A 10388-nucleotide genomic window follows, 5' to 3' on the forward strand; every position below is an offset into this window, starting at 1 on the left:
TTCCAGAAATCTCTGACAGTACTGAGACCCCACCCTCTTGGCCTGCTCCTCCCTTCAGGTGAGCACATGCTTCCCCACTTCCCATTCTAAACATTTATTTTATGTTTTCTTTCCCTTTTTAGAAAAACAAGTAAGAGAAATCACTCTAATTTAATGGTCATAGTTCTCAGTGGGGCTCATTGGAGGGCTTCCATTTAAAATGAACATTTCATCAGGCTATTGGGCTTTTCTTCCCAGTCTTTAAACCTTTGTAACACTCCTCCTTACACCCCATACCCACCTACTCCTGAGCCCATTTTTCCATACTACATATTCTTGCTTTTGGTCTTGAGACAGTGAGATTTAATGTCAGAGAAGGAAACAAGTATGAAAGCCACTGTCTTTTTGGTTTTTTTTAACACAGATTAATCTGTCCCCACTACAGTTCTTCCATTACTTTAGGTACAAGGCAAAACATATTTTCCCCAATAAATATATCCCAAATAACCTCAAAATGTCCCTTGGTTCTACTTCTCCTTTGTATACATTATTATCATTTAAGGCCTAAATAAATGCCTTTTTGACTTGTGAGATTGTAATGGACAGAACTCTGTTCAGTGCACATGATCCCATCTTCCAGGAGAGCATCTATCAACTTCTGGTTTATGGAAATGCACTAGTCTGTGATAAGGGTGATGGCATTAAGAACAGAAATGAAGAGATGGGGGCATCTAGGTGGCACAGCAGATAGACCACTGGCCCTGGAGTTAGGAGGACCCTCTGAGTTCAAATTTGACCTTAGACACTTATTAGCTGTGTGACCCTGGGCTAATCACTTAACCCTGATTGCCTCAAAGAAAGAAAGAAATGAAGAGATGAATGCAAGACAAATGATAAAAGTAGATTCAACAGGTTTAGTAATTGATTGGAAATGAGTGGCAGAGAAGAGGGAAAAGTCAAAGATGATATCCATTTTTCTTTTTTTTTTTTTTGAATAATTGGAAGATGTGGTGCCAGAGAGAGAGAAACAGTACAGTCAAATGGAAAAGCAAGGTTAGGGAGAAAAGACACAATGCAGCTTTGGACATGTTGGGTTTGATGAAATACATGGTAGAGATACCATCCAGGCATCTGGAGGCACAAATATGGAGCTCAGAAGAGAGGAAAGAGATGAAGACATATCAGTTTGGAAGTCTATATATAGGTGGTGATTGAGGTCAGGAGAGTAAATGAGATCATCAAGGGAAAGAATGTAGACAGTGAAGAGAATGTCAAGGGAAACCTACTTTAAGAGTTTGGGGAAAATGTGAGGGAACAGCAAGAGAAGAGTATTCAGAGATGGGAGAGGGTGAGGAAGATGTGGAGACTCTGAAGAGAGTATTTAATAGGAAGAGTCAACAGTGTCAAAAGCTGAAGAGAAGTCAAGGAACATGAGAACTGCATCAAAGTCATTGAGTTTGGTGGTTGGGACGTCCATGGGGAACTTTAAGAAAGGAACATTGGTAGAGTGTGGAGTGGGGTAGTAAGTGCCAGATTGAAAAATGTGGTAAGGAAACTTTTTGAAGAAGGAAGAAGATAGAAATGAAAGAAGAATGAAAGGAAGAAGATAGAAAAATAATTGAATAGATTAGAACAGTCCAGGGAAGGCTTATTATTGAGTTGGGAGAAACCTGGGCATCTTTTAGGCAGATAAAAATTGAGTTAATGGTGAAAGAGAGATTATGATTGCAGGAGCATTTTCCTGGAGGAAACAGGAAAGAATGAGCTCAAAGGTGCAGGTAGATTGATTAGCCTTAATGAAGAATTAGTTAATATGCATTTATTAAGTACCTATCAACTAATCAATAAAAACTTATTAAGCAACCTACTATGTGCTAGATTCTGTGCTAAGTACTGGAAATACAGGGACAAAAGAGTCCCTGCTTTCAAGGAGCTCACAATCTAGAGGGGGAAACAACACACAAAGGGCTACATATAAACAAGAGATATGCAGAATAAATTAGAGGTAATCAACAGAGCAAAGGTACCAGCATTAAGGAGGATCAGGAAAGGATTCTCATACAAATAGTTCTTCTGTTACTTGAGGGAAAGAGGAGAGCAATAAAGTTGCTGGAAATTTGGGGGAACAGAAAAGAATACAGTTTTCTTGGTGAAGCAGGAGATGAAGTCATATGTTTGTAAATGTGGAAAGTAACAGTACTTTGTGGGAGTAAGAGGAGAAAAGAAAAGATTTGCAATAGTCATTGTGGAAAATTTCAGGTAGTTGATGAGGATGAAAGGTTGTCAGACAACAAAGAACCATAGATTTAGACCTGGAATGTCATCGAATTCAACTCCCTCATTTTATAGAAGAAACAAACCTGTAGTCTAGTGAGGATAAGGGTCTTGTTCAGGGTCATATACCTAGTAAAAAAATTTGAGGGAGAATTTGGACCCAAAGTCTTGTGCTCTATCCACACCACAATGTCCCGGGGCAATGGTCTAGCTGAGCTTATGTATAATAAAATTCTAATGGGTGAAATAAACTCAGTTTTGTCCCTTTCTCTAACAATTCATGAATTTTGAATCAATGTTAAAGGAACAAGATGGTAGGAGTTCCTAGGCATGAAAATACATAGGATAAGAATGATGGTTGATTGAGATATAGGGAATTCTACAGTCATAAGTTACAGAAGCATTAAAATGTTAATGGGTACAAGGGCAAATGAAGTTCAAGTGAAATAGATGACCAATGTAAGAGGATAGAGATGGGCAAAGAGACTAGAGGACAGAGAGAAGGCTTGATTTGAGCAAAAGAATGGGAGGATGAAAGGCTATGGTCATCCAGTCAAATATTAAAGTTCTAGATCGTAGAAGTGGTGTCATGTTCCAAGGTGAAAAGGTGTGTAGTATATCTGCGCTAATATGTGGTTGAAACCACATTAATAAGATCAACAGAGAGGAGGAATTGCATGTTCATGTTGATAGAGAAGCTGTTGACATGAATATTGAAATTCCTACTGGTTGGGGCTTCTTAACCTTTTGTGTATCATCCTCCTTTACTTCTCTAGTAAAACTATTGAGATCCTTCTTAGAATGGTTTTTAAATGCACAAAGTAAAATACATAGATTTACCAGGGAACCAAATAATATTGAAACTCAATTATCAATTTTTTAAAAATGTCCCTGGATCCCAGTTTAAGAACACCTGCATACAGATAGTGACAAAAGATGACTATGAAGAGGGATAAAATCCCTGAGAAAGAAGAAAGTTAGGAGAGCAAAGTGAACATTAGTAGATAATGGAAATGGTTGAGGGAAAGAGTGGTATAAATGGATTGTACAGACTTCAAAAAGAAAATGATCTTGAGAGGTAGCAGTAGAAGAAAAGCCAATGGGCAGACTATGACCTCTCTTCTTTCTGGTCCTGTGAATTACAGGAATGACAGGAGTAACCTCTATTGGAGAACATTGTAAGGGATGTGCATCCTTGGGGGAGAGTCAGGTTTCAGTTAAAATGAAACAACAATATTAAAACAAAATACTGTTTGAAAAGTTCAAGAGTATAGATGAGTTTGATGAGAAGAAAGCTGGTGGTTCCAAAAGATACTTTGGTTCTGGGCTAGGAAATGAGAGAATTGGGATGGAGAGGGCCTAGGGGAGAGTGATGCTGATTAGAATAGGGATGAATCTTTTGAAAGAGGTAGCAAGGTCATGGTACTTATGATTTAGGTCATGAAACTAAGTTTTGGGGTGCTGGTATAACATAAAATAAATTGATGAGGCACACAGAGTTTAAATGACCGAGGACTTGCAGAGTTCTTCTAGCCCATGGTTTGAAATAGGATCTGGAATGGCATTGTTTCAGCATGAACCTCTGTGGAATCTCAGTCCCAAGTGGCTTCCTGTGCAATGGTGAAAGGTGTTCTTTGAAGTTTGGAATGGGAACTACTTCTGGCCACTGCGAAGTCTAATTCTCCATTGCTTATTGCCCAGATTCCGTTGGAGGAGGCGTTTACTTGTGATTTCTGCTCCTAATGATGAAGACTGGGCATATTCACAGCAGCTCTCTGCTCTCAGTGGACAGGCTTGTAATTTTGGTAAGAAGTCATGTCATTGCTTTTCCTATGGACCCTTCTCTCCTCTGCCTCTTTTTTTTAAAATAATAAAATTAGAATGCTTTAAAGCTGGTGAAGTGCGTTTTTATATTATCTCATTTGAACTGAATTGAAACCTTATGAAGTAGGTACTATCAATATTTTATATATACATATGTACACATCCATATACATACATGTATACAAATATTATATTATATCCTATCCTATTTATTATTATATCATTATTATTCCATATTTTCTTATTATGATATTTCCTTATTACAGATGAATAGGGATGAGACTGAGAGGTTAAGTTACTGTCCCATAGCTTTGAAGTGTCACAGGAAGAATTTGAACCTATTTTCTTGGTCCTGAGTCCAGCATCTACCATGCCAAGTGAAGGCATAAACCCAGATCATTGAAAAATTCCCTTTATTCAGATAATGAACTCCTGGGGGCTGATTAGTTTTCAGCTGTGACACGACACAAATATTTACCCCATGGATCAAAATCATTTCCATAAGGAAAATGTGAAGGAAAAAAAGGCTAGCCTGGATTATATTTACTTTGTTGATCTCACAGGCCTGCATTTGAAAATGTGATTCACATGATGACTATGCCTGGTGTGAGGGTAGGAAGAAAACTTGCCTGTTGGAACTATGTTCACTGAATGTACTGAAAAAAACTGGAAAAGCCTATATGCATTTTCTCCCAAAAGCTATATCTGCCTTGGGTTTTGGCTTCTCTTCAAAACAAGTCCATTTTCAGTCTTCTATCCCATATCCCCCGCCCCATACCCAAGCTACAGAATTGAGACCATTATTAGATGATTAACTCCAGATTAGTTCCGGACTTGAGACATTGTCAAAATCTCCCATGGCATCTTGATACCATGTCATGATAAGCCCCTTGTCCTTCCTGCTTTCTGTCCATCATACCCCTGCATCATCTTTATCTTTAAAAGGGTCCCAGAAAGTTACCGAGGCATGACCTTCCCCCTCTTTCCTGAATTTCAGCTGAATATTTGAAAGAAAGCTGTGCTTTTCTCAAGGGTTGCCTTTATGAAGTGGTTAAACAATCTCCAAAGCCCTGAGGTCATACTCTGACTTGTGCTAAAGGCTCTTTGGTGGATTCTTAGGATGGGCTCTCTATCAACTGAATCCAATTAGGTCTCTGACCTCACAATCCTCCTTCTGGAAGGACGTTAATGAGAAAAGCTACCAAGGGAACCCACTACAATTTCTGGCCCAGCTTCTTTCCAAGAACCGGTCAGCCCAAAGAATCTCAGACATTTTAATGAACTAACTGCTTCATGTCTTGTTTCATCATTCCAGAAAATGCAAACCATAGTTTGAGACCAAGTTCTTCTATTTCAGTCTATCAAAACAGTTTAACATTCCTCAAACACTGATATTAATTCTAAGAGTCACAAGATATAGCTTTTAACACTTCTCCCATTTTGATATTTAAAAAAAGTACTGAAGCCTAATGTGTGAACGAGTTATTTTCCTCATTTTCTTTTTAAATACACGTGTTAGCTCTGGAAAGATATCTTGAATGCTCAGCTGCAAAATTCTGGGAAGTAGTAGATGGATTTGAAAGAGTAGATTTGAAATGAATTGCTGTAAATTAACTATGACTCTCATTTTTCCCACAGGTCTGCGCCACATAACTATTCTGAAGTTGTTAGGCCTTGGTGAAGACATTGGGGGAGTTTTGGAATTGTTCCCAATCAATGGTAATATGTTTTTAAGTAACTGACTATTAATAAAGTTAGTGTGCTTACATATACACATACATATAAAACATATTTTTGAGACCAAGACAATGCTGGAAAATTAATACTGTCCATTCAAAATATCACGTAGGAAAATTGGTTAATAAAATCTGTTTCCCCTGTTAATTCAATTTGGTTTCACTAGATCTACTTTTGAGCAGTATTTGCCCCCACCCTCCCCACATATGCACACACATTTGTTGATGAAAAGCTCCTCTTGGCTATAAAGGCATCAGTTGAAAAAATGACTTTGGTTGCCAAGAAATGAGTTGCTACTCTGACAGGAAACAAGTTGAGGAAGTTGGACAATATTGTCTTTGTTAATAACTAGCTTAAAAGAAATGGATCTATCTGGAGTTAAATTAACAGTCTGATTCTACCTTTTCTAACATTCCTATGAAAGAAACATGTTGTGTACCAAAGGTTATTGCTAATGGTATTATATAACAGCAGGAGTAAAATTCTCTTAAAATCTTGGGCCAAGGTGATAACTACACTGGGGTATTTGGGGGCGCTGTACTCTGAGGAAAGATGACTCATGTCTTCCTCTCCTCCTGCCATTTTGTTACATTTTTATATGATCTATAACTAATTCTGATATGTCCATATGGCAAAATTTCTACATTACAGTTGTGGTTTGTGCCAGAAGAAAGGAGAGTTGGGTTCCCTACTTGGTCCTGCCATATTGTTTTTTCCTGAACTACAGAACCACAATTCACTGATGACTTCTATTTCAATCCCATTTCTAGGAAGCTCTGTGGTTGAACGAGAAGATTTGCCTGCTCATTTAGTGAAAGATATACGGAACTATTTCCAAGTCAGTCCTGAGTACTTCTCCATGCTTCTGGTTGGGAAGGACGGAAATGTCAAGTCCTGGTATCCTTCTCCAATGTGGTCCATGGTGATCGTATATGACTTAATTGATTCCATGCAACTCAGGAGACAAGAAATGGCCATCCAACAGTCATTGGGCATGAGATGCCCTGAAGATGAGTATGCTGGCTATGGTTACCATAGCTATCACCAAGGCTACCAGGATGGCTACCAGGATGATTATCGTCACCATGAGGGTTACCACCATGGATACCCTTACTGAGCAGAACTATGTAACCTTTGCCTTCCTTCTATTTCCCAACCAATAACCCCCGCAGCTGTTAAAACCACATATAGCCAGCTATGTAAAGAAATTATTTCAAACAGCTTAAACTGCCCTGCATTTTTCTTACAGTGTTCATCTGAGACTAAATAAATAGCAGACTTTTGCCTTCCCCAAAGTGCATGAGTCTTTAAAAGTGAAATAGTTCTGAAATAGTAATCCCAGGGTTTTAAAGTAACAAAGACTTCTTTTTGTATTTTCTTTAGCTGGAGGGCATCTGTTGCTCAGTAATTGTGCTAAAAACCAAGATGATTTACTTTTATTTCCTACAAAGTTGGACATTGTGTGGTAGAGAGAAGACTGTAAAATAAGCATTCTGATGCTTTTTTATTTTTTCAAAAGTATTTATTGGAAAGTGAGAATTTTGTATAATGTCAAAGAAGATGAGTAAAAGGTCATAACCTAGATTCTTTTAAGAAAGGTGAATGGATGAGATTACAGTTTGCTTCTTAACACCTTTTAAAATGTCTGTCAAAAAGAAACTTTGCTTAAATTAACCAAGCTTCATATTTTGAATTTTGTTCCTAAAATGTGACAATGAAAGTGGGATTACAATTTGATGAAAAATCTTTACAACAAAAATTATCTTTGATGAAAAAAGGGGAATGGTGAGGCCATATCACCTTGGCTATAAAATGGTTCTGGCAGCCTTTGAGGTTGACTCTTTTGTGAGGTTGGATTTTTGCCTCCTTGAAGTCTCCATTCCCTATTTAGTACTCATGACCACCATCTCCTAGGCCTCCCTGCTTCCTGTTGTCCATTTAGAGTTGTATCCGAGGGCTTTGAGGAGCACAAAACTTGGGCAGAAGAGAAAGGAGATAGAGTTCCAAAACTTGCTTCTGAACTTAACAAAGGGCATACTGCTAGCTATTTAGCCAAGGTGGAATAGCTTTAAGCGTGGGAAGACTAGACCCCTCCTATCACAATGTCCATGTTTATTTACTTCACTGGACCCACTATTAATATAGTGTGCTATATTAGGACAATACAGACACAAAGTTTCCATGGATCCCTTTGTTTCTATTGTGTGGCAGATGTGACCTATTTATATCATAGTGGAATAAAAATGTGGGAGGGAAGTGAAATCATTTATTCGAAGGTGGGGTTTTTTTTCACTTTACAATGGAATGAAATATGCATTCATCGTTCATTCATTCATTCAACAGATGTCTATTGAATGTCCACTGTGTGCCTCATTAGGCCTTCTGAACAGTCTTACCCACTTCTACTGACTGCCATGGTCTGCTCCCACAACAGGGATGTGCATTGGTCATTATTATTGCTAACAAGTAATGTCAGAAGAGTTATTATTAGCTAATGGTAATGAATAGGTTAATACTAAATAAGGCAAATGTTTGTGCATTTGTTGTTAGCTCTCTCATCACTGCTGTGTGGAGGACTTCAAACATCTCTATCAAATCTCTCTTCTACTGCTAACAAAAGTTCAGATGGGAACCCTAGATCTAAGAAAAGGAAGAGAGCATGAAAAATTATCCATTTTGAATCTCTTCCTTCAAGAGAAGGAATTTTATCATCCTCTCTTTTAAGAGAAGTGACTGAGACCCTCAAAGGTTTCATTCCACTCAACAAACATGTATTGAGCACCTATTCTATGCAAATTCACCATGCTGGATATAGAAAGCATATAGGGAAGGATAAAAGGATTGATTATAGGACCAAGGATATAGAAAAAGATATAGAAGAATAAAGATATAGAAAAAAAATGAAACAGTCCCCATCTCAAGAAATTCACATTTTAGGGGGAGGGATGAATATAACATTCACATGGATAAATGCAACTCAAAGTCTGGAACAAAGGGGGCAAGTGATAGATCAGATAAAGTATTTTTTTTAAACTGAGGAGGGAGAGAGGACTGACAACTGAGAGAATTGGGGAAGGCTTCATGAAGGAAGTGGCATCTGAGTTGAGATTTGAAAGAAGATAAGAATTCTAAAAGGGGTAGATGAGAAAGGGATGCATTCTAGGATGATAGGACAACTAGTGTGAATGCACAAAGGTTAGAGATTGAATATAAAATTTATGAAATAGCTAGAAGTATAATTTGATTGTAAAGTTGAGGAAGTGAAGGGCAGTGGTACAAAAATTAATGAGGGAAAGAAAGACAGAGCCAGACTATTGAGGACCCAAAGAGTCTATCTTTCACCCGATAGGCAAAAGGAAACCATTGATATTTTTGAGCAGGGGTTGATGTTGTACATTAGGAAGATGATTTAGACATCTGTATAAAGTTTGGAGAAGGTAGAAACACAAGATAAGGAGATGAAAGTCACAGCATCTGGGTTGGAAGGGACTTCTGAGACTATTTAATCCAACTCTTACATGAATTATCTCTTGATAATAGAACCAAGGTATGGTTATTATCCAAGAGAATAGAAGGTCCTTACAATAGTCCAGGTGAGAGGGAATGAAGTTCTGAAGGAGAGTGTGGGGGTATGTGACTGGCAAAGTGATAATATATCATAGAGAGGGAGTCAACAAAACGTGCCAACTGATTGATTATTTGTGGAGTACTGAGGAGGAAGAAGAACCTGGAGGCCGGGGAATGGTAAGACAGAAGGAAGAGAACCAGGAAAGAATTGTGTCACAGAAGGAAGGATGGAGATTTTCTGGGACAAAGGGGCCATTAGTGAACAGGATTTTAAGTCATAGACAGATCAAAGAGTATAGAGGGTGAGGGTTCAGCCATTTGGGGATTACAACTAAATTCTGAGGAAGCAATTTCAATAGAGTAGTGGAATTGAAAGCCAGACTGCAAAGATTTGAAAATTGAATGGTTGTAAGAAAGTGCAAACAGTGAACGATTAGAGAAATTCTTGGAATTTGACAATAAAAGAGAGGAGAGGTATACGATGACAGTTTGGGAAGAAAGTAGTAACAAGTGAAGCATCATTTTTTTAGATGAGAACTTACATGAAGCCATTGGGTAAAAGCCACTGGGAGGCAGAAACTGAAGATCAGAAGGGGGAGAGTGGAATGATCAGAGGTGATAGGATAAATACTACTAACACAACACAGCTAGTATTGACAAGATGAGTTACCTTGTCCTCTTAGCCTGGACAAAGGAGAGGATGGGTGAAGATGGAGAGAGGTTTGGAGTAGGAAACTACTTTTTTGTTTTTGTTTTTGTTTTTGTTTAGCAAGATTGTTTGAAAAATTGTGGTGGGGACTATTGAAAAAAGAAGATCTAGAATAACCACTGTTGGGTATGATAAGTCATTCACTTTTCTCATTGAGGATCTAGTTAACCTGGGGTGGGGGTGGGGCAAAAATAAGGAGTGGAGTGGAGGGTAGGAATTCTCAGAGAACTGAAATAAAATGGTCCCTGTGAAAAAACAAAAGGAAATGGATGGTGGGTGTCACTTAAGACTGAGGATT

The 10388-nt window shown here is 38.2% G+C and overlaps 1 protein-coding gene across 1 annotated transcript in view; it reads left to right on the forward strand.

Annotated features, from left to right (window-relative positions):
• Positions 1-7103, forward strand: part of CCDC80 (coiled-coil domain containing 80) — a 39183-nt gene extending 32080 nt beyond the window's left edge. Inside the window, exons 6-8 of the mRNA XM_072614002.1 lie at positions 3955-4058; positions 5716-5796; positions 6585-7103. Of these exons, the coding sequence (XP_072470103.1) occupies positions 3955-4058; positions 5716-5796; positions 6585-6931 (532 nt within the window). The 3' untranslated portion in view covers positions 6932-7103. The remainder of the gene's footprint in view (positions 1-3954; positions 4059-5715; positions 5797-6584) is intronic.
• The last annotated feature ends 3285 nt before the right edge of the window (positions 7104-10388 follow it).

Source organism: Notamacropus eugenii, chromosome 5, assembly GCF_028372415.1.
Source record: "Notamacropus eugenii isolate mMacEug1 chromosome 5, mMacEug1.pri_v2, whole genome shotgun sequence".
NCBI lineage: Eukaryota > Metazoa > Chordata > Mammalia > Diprotodontia > Macropodidae > Notamacropus > Notamacropus eugenii.